The sequence below is a fragment of the Lissotriton helveticus genome, chromosome 2_1 (assembly GCF_964261635.1).
Source record: "Lissotriton helveticus chromosome 2_1, aLisHel1.1, whole genome shotgun sequence".
Taxonomy (NCBI): domain Eukaryota; kingdom Metazoa; phylum Chordata; class Amphibia; order Caudata; family Salamandridae; genus Lissotriton; species Lissotriton helveticus.
In genome coordinates this window covers 825,007,175-825,026,202 of record NC_136059.1, presented here as the reverse complement: position 1 = coordinate 825,026,202, position 19,028 = coordinate 825,007,175, and the positions used below count along the sequence as shown (strand labels likewise).

At 46.9% G+C, this 19,028-nt stretch overlaps 1 protein-coding gene across 4 annotated transcripts in view; it reads right to left on the bottom strand.

Annotated features, from left to right (window-relative positions):
- Positions 1-19,028, bottom strand: part of DMXL1 (Dmx like 1) — a 2,287,446-nt gene that overhangs the window by 1,207,423 nt on the left and 1,060,995 nt on the right. For all 4 annotated transcript variants that reach the window (XM_078675553.1, XM_078675555.1, XM_078675552.1 and 1 more), the window contains 2 exons: positions 13,737-13,834; positions 2,659-2,824 (listed from right to left, as the gene is read on the bottom strand). In XM_078675553.1, the coding sequence (XP_078531679.1) occupies positions 2,659-2,824; positions 13,737-13,834 (264 nt within the window). The remainder of the gene's footprint in view (positions 1-2,658; positions 2,825-13,736; positions 13,835-19,028) is intronic.

The window sequence follows — 19,028 nt, the reverse complement described above, 5'->3', positions numbered from 1 at the left end:
TTCAGATCGAAAGGTTCAGTGTCAGTGGATTTCGGTGCCAAATGCGCCAATGTGAAACCAGGCTTTGGTGCGGACGAAGACAGTGGTTTTTCTTTGGGTTTGTCTTTTGTTGTTGGCGCAGGGGGATGGGGTTTTGGTATTGACGGTAGGCTGGCTCGTTCCCGAGTGGCCTGAAGGCTTACGTTTTGACTTCTTTGCAGAGCCCGAAGGCAGGGCGTGGGAAGTTTTGTCCCGGTGTGCACCTAGGCCCGAAGGTGAATGTGTTCCGAAGCCTTTTTATGGATGGGTGGGGGTGAGGGGTTGACGTCAGTACTTATGACTCGCTGCTGTGGAGTGATGTCTTCGACATCGGAGTCGTCGGCTTCGAAGGCGCTGATGTTGCCCTCTTCGATGTGCTCCTGCTCCGGTACATTGATGCCTTCTTCGAAGATATCGTCCGGTATCGATGCCGATGATCGAGCCATGCTTCTTTGAGCCTGACGATCCCGTATTGTCTTCTTGGAGCGGAAAGAGGTACAAGCTGGACAGTCTTTGGCCTCGTGCTCTGGTGAAAGACAGAGGTTACACACCTCATGAAGATCGGTGTGTGGAAACCGGATCCACATTGAGGACACTTTTTGAAAGGAGTCCTTTTCATGAGCCAAAGGGTCTGATGGCGCAGGTAGGTCCGAAGGCCTTTTCTTCGACGACTGGAACCGAAGAATTCAAGTTTGTAGCGATGCACTTCGAATGGGAAACGCAATCGAATACAATACCGAAGAAAGGGTAAAGGATTGCGCATCGAAAGGTAGAAAGATAACGACACCGAAGTGGAGCACGCCGAACACATCGAAGTCTGATGGTGGAAAAAACAATCTGAAGATGGAGTCGATGCCCATGCGCACTATTGTCCAAAGGAGGAGTCACTTATCTTGTGACTTCCAAAGACTTGTTCCAAGACAATAACAAACTGCAAACATCCGGGCCCAACACCAGATGGCGATCTATGCATAGTGTGTGATCTGCAGCTCATATGTCTTGAACATAGACTTTTCCAAATGTCTCCTTCCTCAGAAATATATCGGGGAAACGTAAAATACGAACAGACTTTGGACCTCCATCATTCCTGGAGATGACAAAGTATTTCAAAGAAATGCCCTTTTCTTTAAATGGCTGCAAAACCACTTTTTCAGTGCCTTTCTGAAGATGACTTTTGCTGTCCATCATAAAGAGTTTTGTGTGAAGCGAAAGAAAGTGGGAAGTGGAAGTAGCAACATGTGGCAGCTTTATCAGAATTGGAAGAACAAATCTGTCTTGTACAGTCTGAAGGACCCGCTAGTCCAAAATATCTACAAATCAGACAAATCAGCTGATCAGTGTCAAATGTTTATTCTTAATTAAGAATCTACAAAGGTTTTGCAGCAGGAAAGTGATATTGATAGAGTCAGACTTTCTTATACTGCTGAAGTCATCTGCAAACAGAGGAGATCATCTTTTGCCTTTGAGAACTTTTTCTCAAATACATCTTGAACCATTGTTAGCTTTCAGATGAAGGCATCTTAAAAATCTTAAATAAGCTTATCTGATGTAACCAATATTAACAACCACAGTGCACATGGAAGTGATAAAGACTCCACTTCTGTCTTTGAAATAGAGTCCATATTGAGACTTAGCCCCATCAACTCCAAATGCTACATCTTAAGTAGTAGACTCAAAGTCTAAGTGCTAGGAGCCTACTTTAAAATGAATCTAAACCGTGCCTCTGGCCTGACTCATTCTTAGTGGCTGCAGAAGGTGGGACAGAAGGATTGAGCTTTGCAAAGATCCCCAACATTGCATGCTAAAAGGCTAGCACCTGTGACAAAACTGACACAGAGGATGGCAAGGGAACCTCTTCTTTTAGCTCAGCTTGCCCAGGATCAAACCATGAAGATGCTGAGGCAGCACTGCTTCTCTATTTTTTGCACTCCTAATGGGAGGAGAAAAATGTATTGAATTGCAAAAGGCCGCTCTGGTCATTTATCCCATTAGACATTTCGCCGAGGGGGCTGGAGCCAGTGAAGGCTGTTTTTAACATTCAAAGACTACCAACAATGTAATTCTCCCCATCTCCTCAGGTGTTATGGAAGCAGGCAGAGTGGATGCATATGGAGAGTTAGAGAGAAAAAGAGAGACAGAGCAACTGAGCCAGAATGAGATTGAGAATGAATGAAAAGAGACATAAGGAAACAGGGGTGGTTTTGAAATTTGTGCCAGTGCTTCTTTTGTTTCCCATGTGTTTTCTATGCTTCTTGTGCTTCTAATGCTGCAACCCATTGGACCTCCCAAAAAGGCATCTGTACTATGACTTTACAGGTGACAAAAGAGGCAATAACTCTTGCTACCTTGACACCTTTATATGCATGACAAAAACAAAAGCAGTCACTACGGAGCTTCTTACCGCCATGTGACATCACCACTGAGAGCATGGTTTAGAGCCTTAAAAGTTTGTGCAGTACAGTCATCCACAATCAACGCGAAGACTACTATTTATACTTTGCTAATAATATGCTATGAACAAAGGGTTAATAAAAGCAATGCAAATAAAATTAAAAATTCTTCACTTATCATATAAACACTTGAAAGACACACCATAAACACTGCACTCAAATTAATTTATCTTAAAACGTTGCTATTTACCTCCACTGCATCTTTTAAAGAACCAGCCAAAAGGAAAAATGCAGCAGAGTGTTCAAAACGTTGTTTTCCCAATAGGGAAAATGCATTTTTTAAAGCTGCTTTACGCCACCTGTCCTCATTAAAGTTGTGCCCAAAAAATTGTGTCATCTTCGTATCTTGTTGAGACCTAAAACATAAAAACAGCAGAAAGGCACATTAAATATAAAGAGCAGGTACAACTGGAAATATAACTATCTGCATAGCAAGAGAAATAGGATTCTATATTACAGAATGTAGTATGTGCTTTTGTTAAAATCCCCATCTGCCCTATGAATTCAGTATTAAAGAGATAATCATTCAAAATGCTCCTTCATAAAAGTTGCAGCTTAGTTTGACATAGTTTTGTGTTACTTAGATCACAACGAATCATAAGCAGTAAGTGCTGTATAAGAAAATATCTCATAATAAATTACATTCTGATTAAATTACATCTGCAGCTGTGAGGGCTTGTCTTCTATGGTTATTGCATTCTGAACTTGGAATTCACTCGTGGAAAATTTCCAGTATACCTATGATGTCTAGCAACATTGAAGAAAATGCAAAGCAAACATATTCCTAGTAGCTAATTCCATTACATCATGCAGTACCATCAATTGTTTTGTTTTCTCAGACTCACTTTTTTAATGAGCGCTTAAGCACTAGCCCCAGCAAAATATCTGAGTTTATACAATGCAATATAACTTGACTCCAATTAGAATGTTGAGGTTTTGATCACACTCAAAGTGCCATGGCTGTATGGTTTTACTTTTGACCTTTTTTTATAGGGCCAATGCTTTAATACATTACTCTCAACCCTTACCTTAGCTGAAATCTCAATAGGCTCACCATTAGACTCCACATTATCGGGGAGTCAAGCCTTTCCAGATTCAAAAAGAGTGGCACTGCCAGGCCGAACCACTGTCAATTGGGCTTCAAGCCAACTATCCTTCTCAGAGGTGCTGTGTAGGTCTAAGAGCGCCCCATCCATCCTCAGCTCACCAACAGAAAAAAAGCCTACGGTGATGCGTAAAGCCGTCATGAAAAAAATCTTTACTATGGAACTTTCAGTCACCTTCCTTGATGGAAAGACAGATTAAGTAACAAAATAAAGTCAATCAACGCGGTCTGACATATCCTACTTCATTCAAAGACTCTACATCTCATAAAGAAGTGTTAAGACACTGAGTATTGACTTAAAGATCTAGGTTGGGGCAGAATTATTGTTTGCTTCATAAGAGGAACAAAGAACTGGAGGAAACTCAAGAGACAACATTGGGAGTTTTAATGGTGTGCTCACAAAGCTGGGGAGAGTGGGCATTAAGTGTGCATAATAAGACCACAAAACCTTCCAAGTCTAACTTGCAGGCCAATTTACACCAATTTCTGGAGGCACCGTAAAGGAGGGCACATCATCTTGGAAGCTAAAAAGACCAGTCAATTTATGTGTAAGGGCGGGAGGGAGCGACCCTTGACCTTGCCAGGTAGGTCACTCCCCCCCCCCCTCCACTGCAGCTCCACCAGGGCCTGTGCCCTGCATCCTGGTTTTTGCTGCCCATTCCTGGGCGATGTTTTACTCTCCCCCCCGTGCCCACTGCTCTCTTTCCCGCCACTGCTGCCCCTGCGGCCCCGGCCCCCCGCGCCCATTCGATCCCCTGCCTCCCGCCTCCCAGCTGCTCCTCCCTCCCAACTCCCCCTTTAAATGGCGGCAGCTGTGCGGCCGCGCCTAAGGCAAGCCCATCTGCGTCCGTCCGCGCCTGGACCGCGCCCAGCGCCAGAACCCCTGGACCCCGCAAACGCCACGACACCAGACTCCACTACGACGCCAGCAGCCTCCACGCAGTCAACGCCGGCCGAAACCACACCTGCTTCCAGGCCACCCTGAAATGGACCCACGTACCCTTCTCCTGCCGCACCTACAGCTTCACCAGCGACAGAACCACCAAACCTCCAAGGACTGGACCCAACCACCTCCACTGCATACTCAACACCGGCTCCGCACGCAAACATGCCGTCGAGCTCAGGGATCTGCTCGACACCTCCGCCCAAGACGTTGCCTTCCTGACCGAGACCTGGTGGAACGACTCCTCGGCGCCCGGCATAGCCATCCCGGACAGCTACAAAATCACCCGCAGGGATTGCGCCAACGGAACCGGAGGAGGAATTGCCATCGTCCACAAGTCCACCCTCAAGGTCGCCACCCACGCAGACGACACCCTCAACACGGCCGAACACCTGCACTTCCGGATCCACACCGACTCAAACACCACCCTCAGAGGAACACTCATCTACAGACCCCCCGGGCTCAGTTCAGCGACTCCATCGCCGGCCTCCCCAGCACCCACGCACTCGCCTCCACGGACTATATCCTCCTCGGGGTCCTGAACTTCCACCTCGAGAAAAACAACAACGCCAACTCCGCCACCCTGATCAACAACCTTGCCAACCTCGGCCTCAAGCAACTCATCACCACGCCCACTCATGCCGCCGGCCACACGCTGAACCCAGTCTTCTCCACAGGCACCCACACCACCGAACTCCACTGGACAGACCACCGCTGCATTAATTTCACCTTCAAGAAACCAGCCACGCACCACCGCACACAACAGCTGCCTCGACGCTGCTGGAGCCAAGTCACCGAATACCGGCTGATCACCACCCTCGCCCAGAATCCACCCACCGACCCCACCAACCCAGACGCCGCAGCCCGCAACCTCATACAGTGGATCGACAACTGCGCCAACACCCTCGCCCCGCTCAAGAAACCCTCCAACAGCCATGCCAGCAAGAGAGCCGCCTGGTTCACCGATGAGCTCCAAATGCGCATGCCGGAAACTGGAGAAAATATGGCTCAACGAACGCACACCGGACAACCACGCAGCCCACAAGGACGCCACCCGCAGACATCACCACCTCTTCAGATAAGCCAAGAGATCCTCCTTCAAAGACCGCTTGGACAACAACGCACACAACAGCAAAGAGCTCTTCAGCATCGTAAAGGAACTCTCCAACCCCAGCGCCAACGCTAACGATATCCTGCCCTCACAAGAACTGTGCGACTCACTAGCCATCTTCTTCCACCGCAAGATCGCTAAAATCCACAACAGCTTCAACACCACACCCGCTCGACTATGCCAGACTCCACCTCCTCTGTGAACACCACCAGCACCATCCGCCTGACCTCCTGGTCCAACGTCAACGACGACGAGAAACACAAGGTCATGAACTCCATCCACTGAGGATCTCCATCAAACCCGTGCCCACACCACGTATCCAACAAAGCAGACACAGCCATCGCATCCCAACTACGGAAGGTCATCAACATCTCCTTCGAAACAGCAACATCCCCGGAAAGCTGGAAGCACGCCGAAATCAAGGCCCTCCTCAAGAAGCCCAAAGCGGACCCCAAGGACCTCAAGAACTTCTGGCCCATCTCCCTGCTCCCGTTCCCGGCAAAGGTCATCGAGAAAATCGTCAACAGGCAATTGGCCCGCCACCTGGAAGACAACAACATCCTGGACCCGTCCCAGTCTGGATTCAGACGAAACCACAGCACCGAGACAGCCCTCATCGCTGCCACTAACGACATCAGGCACCAACTAGACAACGGCGAAACATCAGCCCTCATCCTCCTGGACCGGTCTGCCGCCTTCAACATGGTCTGCCATCGCACTCTAAATACATGCCTCCTAGAAGCCAGAATACAAGAGAAGGCCCTTGACTGGACCACGTTCTTCCTCTCCGGCAGAACCCAGAGCGTCCGCCTCCCACCCTTCATCCAAAGCCACCAACATCATCTGCGGCGTCCCCAAGGACTCATCCCAACGCTGGTCAACATCTACATGGCCCCCTCGCACAAGTGGCCCGCCAGCACAACCTCAACATCATCTCCTACGCCAACGACACCCAGCTCAACGTCTCCCTCACCAAGGACCCACACGCCGCCAAAACCAACCTCCATGAGGGAATGAAGGCCGCCGCCCACTGGATGAGGAGCAACCGTCTGAAGAAGAACTTGGACAAGACGGAGGTACTCATCCTCGGACCCACCCCCTCAGCCTGGGACGACTCCTGGTGACCGACCACACTGGGAACAGCACCAACACCCACCGACCATGCACGCAACCTAGGATTCATCCTCGACTCCTCCCTCTCTATGGCTAAGCAGGTCAACGCCGTCTCCTCCTAATGCTACAACACCCTCCGCATGCTCTGCAGGATCTACAAGTGGATCCCGACCGAAACAAGAAGAACAGTGACACAGGCCCTCGTCAGCAGCAGACTGGACTACGGCAACGCACTCTATGCAGGAATCCCAGCCAAACACCTACGATGACTACAAAGCATCCAAAACGCCTCCGCCCGACTGATCGTCAACGTCCCCCACCGCAGCCACATCACTCCCCACCTGAGAGACCTACACTGGCTCCCCGTTGACAAGAGGATCACCTTCAAGCTCCTCACCCACGCACACAAAGCACTCCACAACACCGGACCAGCCTACCTTAACAGCAGACTCAGCTTCTACAGCCCCACCCGCCAGCTCCGCTCTGCCAGCCTCCCCGCTGTCCCCCGCATCCAACGAACGACCTCCGGGGGCAGAGCCTTCTCCTACCTCGCCACTAAGACCTGGAACACCCTCCCTACCCACATACAGCAGACTCAAGACCTACTCGCCTTCAGAAGACTCCCAAAGACCTGGCTCTTCGAGCAGTAGTAGCACCTCCCCCCCTCTCCTCAGCGCCTTGAGACCCTCGCGGGTAAGTAGCGTGCTCTACATACACTTTGATTGATTAAGGGCTACACGATCCACCAGGAACCTGATTTTTCATTTCCGACTAATCTTTGCACAAGACTAAAATGCTGGAAAACTAAATATGGTCTGCAAGAGCCCACAAACATGCTGATCACTAATGATATCAAGTCAAAGACTATACAAACCCTGTTTCGCAGGAATTTTTCTTAGATGTAGATCGTTACTCCAAAAGACTGAAGAAACAAAAAAGCGACTGGATACCCTCATGGGTGATAAGCGAGCTATACAAATCGACACAACATAACAATAGATAGTTCTGATTTTGCACTTTGAATTTACATGATGTGTTGAATGTCTTTTTGTCCTCTGGGTAAATATAGATACCAGCTGTCCTCAATGGACAAGTTACTTACCTTCGGTATGCTCTATCTGGTAGAGAGATAATCTAGCTTCAGATTGCTTACCTTCGACTTTCTCATTTGTCAGACTGGATATTATTATTATTATTATTTTATTATTTAGGATTTGTAGAGCGCAACAAATCATCCCATCAGGGATCTCTTGGTGCCTTTGGCTGCACAGTACTGGTAGCTAAGACAGATTTGCGGTTTAGAACAGCCAGGTTTTTAGCTGCTTCTTGGACTGCTCCAAAGTTGTGCAGGCTCGAAGCTCATCCGGCAGACGGTTCCAATGGAGAGGGGCTAGATGAGCGAATGTGTGCACATCACCAATATAGGCACCACCTCAGCGTGCTGATTTCAGTTACTTTTCACAACTTTCTGCACCAGAAGCACGGAGCCATGAGGTGCACTGACACTGGTGTATTTCTTACTAACTAGGGCCCTGAAAGGTATCAGCCTGACTCTAGAAACCTACCACTGCGCAGGTAGGATGGGTGGCTCAGTTACAGAAGGTAAGTAACTTGACTATCTGATAAAGAAGTCTAGCCTGCAAATTCCTTACCATTGAATAGATACACAAGCAATACTGTCCCCGGAGAGACTGCGGGCAAGTTTGGACCAGGAAGTCCTGCAGGACAGAGAGGCCAAAAAGGCCATCCCTGTGGACTTGATTGTCCAGGCAGTTGTGCTTGGTAAACGTGTGCAGGGATGCCCACTTTGATGCCTGATAAATGGCGAAGACTAGAACTCCACGCTGCAAAGCCGTGGTATCAGCCTTAGAATGAGCCCATAAGCCTAAAGGAGGCTGCTTTTTGGCCAGAGCATAGCAACTTTTGGTTCAGAGGATGACCCATTGCAAGATCGTTCTCTTCTGCACTGCAAGACCTTTCTTCGTTCCCAACGTACCCCATGAAGAGTTGCCCATCCACCTGGAACTCTAGTGCAGTCAAGGTAGAATGACAACGCTCTTTTTGGGATCCACACGGTGGAGTCGTGTCTCTTCTTTAGAGGGGTGCAGAGGAGCGGGGAAAGTGGGCAAGGAGACATATTGGTGGCTACCACTTTTGGGGGAAAAAGAAGCCCTAGTACAAAGCTGAAGGGGTAGCCGGATAGAGGATCGATGCTCAGTTGGGGAACCTTGAGATACCAAACTCTTTGTGCTCAGTGCAGAGTCACAAGAATGACTTGGGCCTGGTCGCTCCTGATCTTCTTGAGCACTCTGGACGAGAGTGGTATGGGCGGAAAGGCATGTAGGAGGCCTGAGCTCCACTCAAGACAAAAAGCGTCACCGAGCGAGAGCCACATGGAAAACTCCAGGGCGCAAAACTGCTGACATTGCGCGTTCTCTGCAGAGGCAAACAGATCTAACCAAGGCTCTCGCCACTGTTGAAAGAAACCTTGCACCACCTCCGGATGGAAATATGATTTGTGATCAGCCAAGCATTGACAGGTGAGTTTGTCAGCCCTGATGTTCAGAGAACTTGCCAGGTCTTGAACCACCAGGGATATGCCCTGCTGTTCCAGCCATGTCCAGAGGTGCAGGGCCTCTTGACAAAGTGTCTATAGACTCACCCCAGTGTGTTTGTTGCAGTACTACTTGGCAGTGCTGCTGTCCGTAAACACTTGAACCAGCTTTCCTTTGATTGAAAGAAGATCTCCACCCTTTCCAAATGTCCACCCAATCCACAGAGTGATGCATCTGTCACTACTGTGTGGTCTGGTTGGGCAAGGGAGTGGTGGTAAGCTACAACTACAGGTCCTGTGCAGCTCCCTCAAAGATCTGGACCATGTTGGAGGGATTTCCCTGATGTTGCACCATCTGGTACTTCAAGTCCCACTGCAGAGCCCGCATATGTCTGGCATGTGTCACTAGAAAGAAGCAGCAGGCCATAAACATCGGAATCCTAGCTTGAATATCATGAGCTTGCCATTCAGGAGGATAGGCCTGAAACTGTCCAGAACATCTCAGCTGAAAGGGAGTGTTTGAGAGTGAGTCAGGTGTGACTTCAGCACACCTGACCCCCTCTAATAGAGGAGGTTCGAGATAGTCTGGAGGTGAGAGACTACAGCCTGGGGTGATACTGCCTTCAACGGCCAGCCTTCACGTAGGGGGCGACAGACTAGCACCCATGAGCTGTGACCACCGCCATGATCTTGGTGAACACCCACGGGGCACTGGTAAGGCCAAAGGGGAGCACGCTGAACTGAAAATGCTTGTCACCTACCATAAACCCAAGGTAGGGCCGATGTGCAGGCAGGACAGGAATGTGAAAATAGGCATCCTGCATGTTCAAAGCTACCATCCAGTCTCCTGGGTCCAGGGCAGACAAGACCTGAGCCAGAGTGAGCATCTTGAATTTTTCCTTTTTGAGCAAGAAGTTGAGGCTTGCAGATCAAGGATAGGGCGAAGGCCCTTGTCCTTTTTTGGGACCAGAAAGAAGCAGGAATAACACCCACAGCCTACTCCTGGCGCAGGAACACTCTCTATGGCTCTCTAGGCAAAGAGACTTATGACTTCCTCCTGAAGCAAAGTCAGATGGTCCTCCATCAGCTGCTCGTAAGTTAGTTGCATGGAGAGAGGGGTAGTCTGGAAGGGGAGGGAGTAGCCTCTTTGAACTCACCTGTCCAAAGCGATGTGCTGCCAGTGGTGGAGGTGATGATTGATCCTGCCACCAATTGGTCGCCCATGATATGGAAGGGCCGGACTAGGAAGGTTTGGAGGCTGAAGCTGCAGGGAGGTGGGGGTCTGACCAGAACTCTGGCCGTCTGACCCACAGGGTTGAAACAAGTTATGCCCATGCTCGCATGGAGGTTGCTGAACAGGAGCGGTCTTGTGCCCAGGGTATGGCTGGCACTCCTGAAAGACCCTTCTGTAGCCACAAAGGTGTGAAAGGGCCGTACGGCCATTGAGAGGTCCAAGGCCTTCGCAGTAGCCCGTGAGTTCTGGTCTTGTAAAGGGACCAACAACCCCTTCCAATCTTCATCCATTCCCAGCCTTTCAGGATAAGGCTAAGGAAACGACATAGGACCCAAGGGTCCGGCTCATCAGGAATTAGAATGGGGATGGTGCCGCCAGGGGCGCCAGCGGCATAGGGAGTCTGTTGTGGTGCCGGGGAAGGTCGCTATGGCATGACCTGTGTCGGTCTGGATCCATCTCCGGATCAATGGGGGTGGGGGAGGTCAACGGTGCCAGAGCTGCAGGCGCGAAGCCCAATGGAGCCCCCTTTGAGCCTCGGGCCGGAAGGCACAGCAGTAGGGTCAGGCCACCCAAATATGAGGCATATGGTCTCATACTATTCTTTAGGCTGTACAGGGGTAGCTCTGGTTCCTGAAAAGGTGGGGTAAGCATAGATCCGACCCAGGCACATGTTCAGGAGAATGGGGCCTAGAACGCAGAGACTCCTCCGTCACGTCAGCCACTGGACAGGGAGAAATTGAAGCATGCTTGGGCTTCATGTGTTTTTTTGTGCTGATTACCTGACTAACTCAACGACTTTGAGTGGGATGACAAAGACTTAGGACTTCCAGACCAGTGCTGGGACTGTGAACGAGACCTCCAAGGAGAGCAACGAGGTGCTGAATGTCGGGCCGCATGCAACTTTAGGGACCACTCCCTCAAAGCTTTCAGAGCTATGGCCCGGCAGTCAGAGCATGACTGAGTCGTGGTCACGCTCCAGGCACCAGAAGCAAACCAGGTGTGGGTCCATCACCAACATGGCATTGTGACAGGCGCTGCACGGTTTGAACCAGGAGTCTTGTTAGACATGAAGGAAAACATACACACCAAAAAAAGGAGTCGACAAAACGTCAAAAAAGCCTGTCAAAAAGTGACAGAGGATAGCTCTCTTCGTGGATGTGCACTGGGTGGCGCAGGATGAAAAAACTGACGTCAGCGCACCGAAAAGGTGCCTATATAGGTGACGCAGACATCACAACGGCGCAGACGATGCGGACAACATCACATGGAGTCAACTGATGCCACCTACTTATTGCTTGAAGAGAAATCTTCCAGATCCAGTCTGACGCCTGATAAATTCAAAGGCAAGGAATCTGCAGCTAGATTCCTCTATTAGATGCCCATTTTGGAGGTGCCATGGTGCTCTCTACCTCTCTCACTCTCACAGGACTTCTATGCAATGATCTCCCTTAACTTATTTGGTGCTTATCTTCTGGAGCGTCTGGCACTGCCCAGAAAAACATATCTTAATATGATATCCACCATATCGTTCATGCTACTTACAGAACCCTATTGCTTGGTCCTGATCTTGCCCCTTTCTATATTAAAACACTCACACTAGAGTGGCTCACAGTCCCCTCATTAGGCATACTATCTAACCCATGCAGGGGCTCATCTTGACCCTGGCATCCGATCCCTCTCTTTTCCGCTCGCCTGACTTTGGAATTGTGTTCCTGTTTCTTTATCCATGTCATTGTCTATTCTTCATGTCCCTTGTGCCAAGAATCCCATGGTCTTTGGCTGGGATTATAGCCCACCGATCAAAGATTTATTCTAAGTCCCTGCTTGCCCCCTTTCCACTGTACCTCCTACTTCATCTTCTCACCCAATTGCTTGACATCTCCACCTTCCACCAGCTTCCTCATATTTTAGCCCATCTTCTTGTTTAACTGTTAGTTCAAATTCATAGTAGGGCTGCTCACAAAGTGGCCCACAAAGCTCACAAGACAGGTGTGTTTTGGCCTGCTGTACACCCTGATATTTGTAGAAGCCCCTCATATCAGCTCTTCAGTCTCTGTAAAGGCAAGTGTGGTGCCTCAACAGGGTCACTAAGTCGACATGTCAGCTCCTTCTGTCCAGGAAGCATATTTTCCATCTCTTGAACCTCCTTAAATATGAAGGTCCTTTCTCACTATATTAAACATAAGAAAGTACTTGGATACTTGGCCAAAATTCACTGGATATAGTGCTTCTTTAGGAGAGACACATTTAGCAAGAAATAAGAATATGAGAACCTTGGTGGGTAAGGTAGTCAGCAGTAGCCGATTCGCTCCTACTCTTTATTCTTCTAATTCTTCCTAATGGTTTAGTTCGGCTCTTCAGAAAACCCTAGGATCAATTAAATGTGGCTATACCAAAGAGCAGGTATGCATTTGCCCAGTTAGACTTCTTCTCATTGCTTCTGAAGCTATTAGTGGAATTCCTCACCAACTGTGCAAATTTAGGGGACCACTTAATTTAAGATGACGACTGAAACACTGCCATCAACACAATTCTCAACAGAATGAGATAGTATGATAAAGCTGATGTAATAATAGGACAATGCTACAGAATGTCGTCAGAAACTATGGTATTTTACATCCCTGTTGCTTAGATCACTGCATAGATAGGGAAAAACAGTCATATAAATTGTCTATGGCTCATGTTCCAGGATTAATTTCTCTCTCATTTCAGGTCAGCAGTAAATGATGCCGCCCGCTGTTCCAATCCTATTTCTCCACCTTAAGCTGAAAACAATCACTTTAATCAAAGTAGGCATACAAGAATCATCTCCAGAAAGGCTCAATAGACTGAGCATTTGGTGTCTGTATCAGCCTGCTTGCATGCCTTCTGAAGGTGTACGTGTACAAAACACATTTAAGTGCTAGCCATGTATTTTCCTTTTTTATGCCCAATAATACACCTTTGCCGTCTGTGTTGCCTTGGAGTTTAACTGTTCGATTAGTAAAATTTGTGACTTTGATAAGAGATGCATATACTTCATATAATTAATATTATTGTATGAATTTACAGACTCTGAATCTTGAATTAACGAAGCCACGCTTCAACATATTTAATAATGATTTGGCTAAAGGTTTTTCAATTCAACTAATTGAGGCACACATTAATATAAGACAATAAACGTAACTATAGGTTTTAAAAACTCCATCCAATATCAAACTTTTTTTACCTGAATAATCCCCAAACTACAGCTTTTTTCTTCATCGCAAGGTAAAAAATGGCTGCATCCAGGGGGTCATTATTTTTCTGAAATGCTGCTTTGGCTACCTGGAAAGGTTCAAAGAAATAGTTACTCGTATGAGATTGCATTAATCTTTTGAGTCTTTCATGTGATAAATCATAAAGGACCTTTCAACTTCAGAATAAGATCCAGCACATTCTTCAAGATAAGAAGTGTAAAGGGACCGAGCTCAATTGAAAAAAAGGACAAATGTCAAAGCTGGGTTGAGGAAAATATGCACAATATTAAAAAGAAATAATTATTTATAGAGAATATGTATCAAAAAGTGGTTGGCCTATACCACACATCCTGAACTTTGAAATATTAAGAAATTGTTACTGGTAAACGACAACGAATGATGAATTGTGTTTGACATAAGTATGAAAAACTAAGAGGCAGAAGAAAACAGAATTGTCAATTTATAAATTTCATTGTATTTTTTGAATGTCACAAATATGGCCGCAGACCAGGTAAAATAAGATTACATGCAATTAAATTCCCCTGAATTTTTAAGGTAATCTTGCATAAAAAGGTAAAAGGCACTCAATGGTAACTTGCCTTATAATTAAACTGAAACACTAATAAACTTCAGCTAAAGGAATTGGTTTTTCTTTTCATACATAATAGGTATTTACTGAGGATGAGCAAAGAATGGTTTTGGAAAATGAATACATCTAAAGCTCCTGTTGTTTTCATGGGTATGACATCTTTCAATCATCACAAGTTCTTGATTAAGATATGGCAGTCACAGGAAAATCTGTTTCCACATCAGCCTTGAGTGACTCAGAGAGTTGACAGGCTTGAATAGCAGGGCCATAGTTAATAATGCAGAGGGCTGTTAATCTGAGATTTCTCAACAAGGAACATGGTGTACCCAACTGAAAAAGATAGAGCTGGCTGGGGTCACTGAATGGGGGCAATGGATAGAATATGTTGGGTTAGTTTTCAGTTATTTGGAAAAGTAAGGCCAGTAAGCTGAGGGTATCAGTGAGATAGTCTGGACTACACTGTCCACTCTAGTCCACTGCTTTTAACACAGAAAAGTAGGGCTAGCATAAGCTAACATTAGCATAAAAAGCTTAGGGTAGGTAGAAAGAAAATGCCCTTTAGTAGGCTAGGTCCAGCAGCAGGCCACAGCTGGAAGAAGAGGGCTGAGGGAGAGTGGGCCAGATGAAAGCTGCCAAACAGTACAAAATGCTGCAGAATACCTAGCAGTGTGTAATGACATAAGGCACCTAAAACTCCACAAAAGGATAATGCAAAACTACGTGGACTATAAAGCCCTTGAACAGCGTGGCGATTTAACTAGTGATCCATCTTTATTTCTCCTTCTTTATGGAAAAAAACTAAAATGATATCACAATGTATTATATATGAAGATTATCTGTGTGGAATAGTGTGCTGCAGGGACATTGTAATTGTTTTTGTTCTACTGAGATGCACAATTGTCCATCACTCAGGTTTAAGCGGTTACGTTTTGAACTATCTTTCTATTTATGTGGCTTTCAAACCATAGTAAGTTATTTGTGGCTGTTGTAGGTTTATTTTAATTTCTTCACAATTGATATGTAGATTGATGATATGATATGATATCATATGCAGGTCCAACTTAAAAGGATACACCACTGAAGGAGCCAACACTTAGAAAATTGTATAAGCTTTGATCTCTACGGTCAATATGTAGGTGACTAATGTGTACTGTTGTTATAGGGTGATGTGTATGTGTGGCTTGCAATGGATGCACTATTGATTTGGCAAACACTGAATCATCTGGATGGATTGTAGTTAGTTGATTAAGGTCTCCAAGAGATGTTTCCTCACCACTGGCATTTGACAGGACACCACAATGCAATGAACTGAAGGGGCATAAAGGGTGACTGGAACAAGGCTGAATCAAGAAGAGGATGGAAGACATTGAGTTCAAGTCAACAACCCCACCACCACCCTCTGGCTGGCAGGTGACAAAGGCTCTTTTAGGGAGAGAATAGTTTCTGGCAACTATCAAACATGACAACCCTGACCCCTCAGGGATCGTGGAAACAGTACTGTACTTTTCACTCAATCACTTGTGCTCACCTTGTCTCAGAGAAATACACAGACTAATCGATTGAGACATTTCCATAAGCATTTATTGAGCGAGCGTCATTCTAGTGTGAAATATGTGTGCTGCAACAACCATAACACAGAAACCGATATAAACGATTATAAGCACCAAAAGAGTAAAAGGATGGTCGATTTTTACCATAGTGCTAAAAACAATAGATATATGCAGGTATATAGATACATGCCAGGAAAAATACTTACTCCTATGATGCTAACCCTAACTAGATGTACCTAAATGTACCTAGCATGTATGTAGGTGTAGAGCCAAGAGTCCCCCTAGGAAAGAACCAACCCCATTACCTGGCGAGAGAGAATGAAGGACCCAGTCTTGTCCTCGAATGGACACCCTGCGAGGGATGTCAGCCAACTGCGTGCTGGTGTGTCTGCGTGCAGGAGCTTCAGCGTCTTGTCTCGGTGTGTCAGCATTGAAGTCTGTCTCCTCTGCCCGCCACAGCAAAGATATGGTGCTCATATACCCAAAAGGTACCTTCAAGGGTTCATGTTGGCCGAGGATGATGAAAGGGATGACCCTTAAAAATAATTATTATGCAGAAGATGGTAGTCCTGCTGTGATTCTGAGAATCCTCATCCATAATAAATGAGGCTGGTTTTCAGAGAAAACCACACGACATTTATGCAGCACCTAACTAAGTAAAAGGTCAGCACAAACCAGTAGAGAGTTGCTTAGAAACACAAAGTCACTCCCATTATGGCCCACACTACTGGAGAGGTATACACCCCAGAGGGCGATGTTGTGGTGGAACCCAGTGAGTTTTCCAAATATGGATCCCCGCGACTGCCTGGTCAAGGAAGCACGGGTTTTTTGCTGTGCATGGGTGTTGCCATTCCACCAGGAAGTGTAATTGAGCTGCCTGGTAGTAGCGCAATAGATGGAGTATGACAAGCCAGCTCTTTTCTAATGGAAGGTAAGCCTGTTCTCGTGCCATTTGTTGCATGTTTACAGCCCCAAAAGAAGGCCTCTAGAGTGTGTTGGATTTTATGCAGCATTGACAGGGGGGTTGCAGTGGTATCGCCTGCATTTAGAATAAGATCTTGGGTAGTAGGGACATTTTGATGGCAGCTATTCGTGCTACTCAAGAAAGTGGTCCTCCATGCCAAGATTGTAGCAGGGAGTGTGTAGTGTCAAGTAGGGTGGCGTAGTTATACAACACTGCCTTTGCAATGGTTAGGAGTAGGTGAATGCTTAGTAAGGGGATTCCCTATGTAGCGCAGGTGAATGGAAACGTCCTGGCTAGAATAGCCTGATCTTCCTATGTGACAGTGAGGTTGAAAGCTTGGGATTAGGCTGTGTTTACTTTAAACCCCAAGGCCCCTCGAATTGCTCGAGTTCCTCCAACAGCGGAGGCAAAGACTGATGCGGGTTAGAGATGGCTAAAAGCACATCATCAGCGTATAATATTATCTTGTGGGATTGGCCCACCATGTAAACCCCTTATATAAGGGGGTGGCCCCGTATACGCTCTGCCAGCCGCTCCATATAGAGTGCAAACAAGAGCGGTGAAAGCGGGCACCCTTGTTGTGTCCCCCTCAATACAGGAAAGGGTTAAGATATCATGCTATTAACGCAAACCGCTGTACCTGGGCCATACCCATCACTGGAACCGAAGCCCCATACCTGTGGCCTCTAGGACCAGCTGTAAAAAGAGCCAGTGCACGTGGCCGAATGTTTGTTCAGCGTCGTTGGAGAGAGGCATTGTGGGGACCCTGGATCTCACAGATTTATCTATTAAATTGACTATGTGCTTGCGATTGTTGCCGCATGTGAATCCAGGGACAAAACCTGATTGGTCCGGATCTATCAACCCAGACACGAGTCACCCCAGTCTAGTTGCCGAAATCCCAGAGAATAATTTTGCGCCTACATTTAATAGGGATATGGGTTGGTAGAAAGCGCAAAGTTTGGAGTCCTTCCCAGGTTTTGGTAGGACTAATAATGGACGATTTCATGGTCTACGTGAAGGCACCCTCTGCACTAAAGGAGTAATACAGGTGGGCCAGCCCGGGGACAGCAGAGTGGCAAACATTTTGTAGAATGCAGCTGTGAACCCTTCCTGTCCTGGGGCTCTATCTTGCTTGAACTTCCCTATACCGTCAAGAACTTTTGTGATGTACGATTCTAGTGATGCAGCTGTAAGGTCTGGGAGTTTCGTGATGTGGGCCCACTCTAAGTATCTGGAACAGTCAGTATGGGAGAGCGGGTCTGCACTATAAAGCTGTGCATAGAACCGACCGAAATCTGACTATTTCTGAGTCTCATGTGAGGGGATGAGAGGTATGCCCTAATATATGGGAAATACACTGTTCATGTGTCTGCTTATGTGCCAACAGCCTTCCCGTTTTGTTTCCCCCTGCATTGTATCATTGTTTCATGTGCAGTAAAGCATATTCTGCTAGATCCATATCTAAGGCCTTGAGCTGTTTCCTAGTTATTGCTAGTTGACGTTGTATCTTACGTGAGCCCACCCACCTTTGGGACTTCACCAGCTCCCTCACCTGTGTCTCCAATTCTGAACACTTGGCCTTCCTTTCCCTGTTAAGTTGTGCCGCTATTGCTATATAGGTCCTCCTTACAACCACCTTGAGGGCATTCCAGATCATCACTATCTTAGTGTTAGGGGCATCGGTAATCTCGGAGCGGCAGGGTGCGGGATAGCAATTTCGGGTCAAGGTGCCACATCTTAGTGTTGGGCAATAGTTGGGCAGATGTAGTCCAATCGTAATGGGGGATTGGTCCGATATAGAGGCTACCTCAATATGCCCACACACATATATATATACACATGCACACACATATATATACATATATATGCACACACATATGTGCACACACACATACATATATATGCGCGCACACACACACATATATGCACACACACACATATGCACACACATATATATACACACACATACATATATATGCACACACACATATGCACACACACATATATATGCACACACACACATATATGCATGCGCACATATACATATATATGCACGCACACTCATATGCACATATATATGCACACACATATATGCACGCACATACATAGGCACGCACACATATATACATATATATGCACACACACATACATATATATGCACACACACATATATACA